The sequence below is a fragment of the Chaetura pelagica genome, unplaced genomic scaffold, assembly GCF_000747805.2.
Source record: "Chaetura pelagica isolate M959 unplaced genomic scaffold, ChaPel_1.0 scaffold299, whole genome shotgun sequence".
Taxonomy (NCBI): domain Eukaryota; kingdom Metazoa; phylum Chordata; class Aves; order Apodiformes; family Apodidae; genus Chaetura; species Chaetura pelagica.
In genome coordinates this window covers 993340-995411 of record NW_009954507.1, presented here as the reverse complement: position 1 = coordinate 995411, position 2072 = coordinate 993340, and the positions used below count along the sequence as shown (strand labels likewise).

The 2072-nt window shown below is 40.3% G+C and overlaps 1 protein-coding gene across 1 annotated transcript in view; it reads left to right on the top strand.

The window, feature by feature from the left end:
* Positions 1-674: 674 nt before the first annotated feature.
* The window catches only part of IFNGR2 (interferon gamma receptor 2 (interferon gamma transducer 1)), a 9346-nt gene continuing 7948 nt past the window's right edge, over positions 675-2072 (top strand). The window contains exons 1-2 of the mRNA XM_010004668.1: positions 675-793; positions 1105-1280. Coding sequence (XP_010002970.1) covers positions 702-793; positions 1105-1280 — 268 coding nt within the window. The 5' untranslated portion in view covers positions 675-701. The remainder of the gene's footprint in view (positions 794-1104; positions 1281-2072) is intronic.

The following is a 2072-nucleotide window of genomic DNA, read 5'->3' as shown; positions in this document are numbered from 1 at the left end:
CCTGGATGAGTTCCTGTGTGATGTACTCTAGGTGACCCTGCTCTGGCAGGGGGGTTGGACTAGATGATCTCTCGAGGTCCCTTCCAGCCCCTAAGATTCTATGATTCTATGAAAATTCGGGCTTGCAAGTGGAACACTGCACTATGTGTTTGCAAATGTTTTAAGCACAGGAAGGATTTTGGTCTTGGTTTGTTGTATTTTTTTAAACTTGTTTCCTGGAAAGTTTTAGTGAAGGTGACCTCAGTGTTTTCGAACAAGTGAGCAGGAGACAGATGAGGAAAAATGTGTTCTGTGTTGTTAACACAGTTAAATGTGAGGTGCAGACAACTGAAATAGATGAGCCTTTGTAACGACAAGTGGCAGTGGAGACTAATTTCTAGCTCCTTGAGGGAGCTAGGTGGGGTTCATCGTTTTATGCTGTGCTCAGTACTTCAGTGCTACGTTCTGTATGGAATAAATATGAGCAGTAAGTTGCAATTTACTGCTTTGTGGATAGCAGAGACTTCAATGAGCTGCTACTAGTGCACCTAGAAACAGAATGAGAAGGAATGGTTTTGCCTGCAAAGCAGTGAAAAATATATATGGTGATGGAATGTGGAGACCAAAAGTTAGTTACTGTATACTTGAATACTTTGATAGTTATTTTTATTCCTTTTCTTACTTTAGAATCTTCTCCCCATTTACCGGCACCAAGGGATGTGATGGTTTATTCCTATAACTTTAATAGTTCACTGAGATGGTCTCCTGTTGAAGTGGATAGAGGCTTGGTTTTATACACAGTCCAGTATAAAACGTAAGTAAAAAAGTCTCAAAGCAACAAAACTGATTTTGTTGTAATCCAGTAACACAATTAGTTTAAGAAAAAAAAAAAAAGGCTAAGTATTAATAAAGCAATGAAAGAATGAGTTGTCTGTTACAGATGCTTTTATGTATATCTGAAAGCAGCTCCTGAAGATTGACAGTGTCTTAGTCTGTGATATTTTCACTAAACTGAGCCAAGGGTGAAGCTGTGAAGAGCACCCAGAACTGTTACATAGTTATATAAGGATTGTATTTCAGGTAGTTGTGCTGTTAGCTTTGTCTAGCTTTCATTTTGAATTGCAGCGGGGCCTTCAACGAGTGGGATGAGATGAACTGCACGCGGATGGCTCAGACCCAGTGCAGCTTCCCCTGGTCACTGAAGCAGCGGCGCTGGACGGTTGTTCTGCGCGTGAGAGCTGAGCTGGGGCAAGTGACTTCTGACTGGGTGGAGACAGATCCGTTTGTGGCAGAGAGAAACAGTAAGTGCTATTTATGATTTCAGTGTCTTAAAGGGAGATTTCTTTTAAAAAATAGTTTGTTGTCTGTTCTAGGCTTTTTTTATTCAAAAGCTGAGTGAGAGGATTGCAGGTGTTTGGTTACCAAAGACTACAAGGCCTGGGTGTGTCACAAGGAATTTGATAATATTTAATCCCCTTTGTAGCAGGGTTAACAGTGCACCCTTTCAACAGGTGTTGGAAGAGAAACGGGATTTTCCTTGGGTGGTAAGCTTTGTAAAAACTACAAAGTATATTATGTTAGAGAGTTTGCTTGTTTACCCGCTAAGGACTGCTGCATGCGCACACACTCCCTTGATTTGTGGTAGTCTGAGTACAAACTACCTGCTTCTATTGAATGCGTCTCTTATCTAAAAGAGACTGCAGACCATCCTGACTACAGTGTAGAGGGGTCAAGTTATGCTTCAAATCCTATTACCTGTGTGAACGAGCGTGTTGTTATTCTTTATAATATCTGCCCTTTGCCTTGCTGTGATTTGTTTTAGAATTAGAAGAAAATAAATGTTGAGTTTAAAAATACCTCTGAAATTATAATGAACAGAGGAATGGATTTATTATCTCTTTAGTTCAAGTTCTCCCATGCCTTGTGAGAAGCAGTGATGGTCCGTACTGCACAGAGTATGATACTTTCCCTGGTGACTTCAGTTCTGAATCTTGGCTCTTTTCCAGTAATAGAGAGTGTGGGGATGATGAACTACCTGAATCCTGAGATGGAGATTATGGTGGATATAACCATAGCTTGTGATTTTTTTTTTT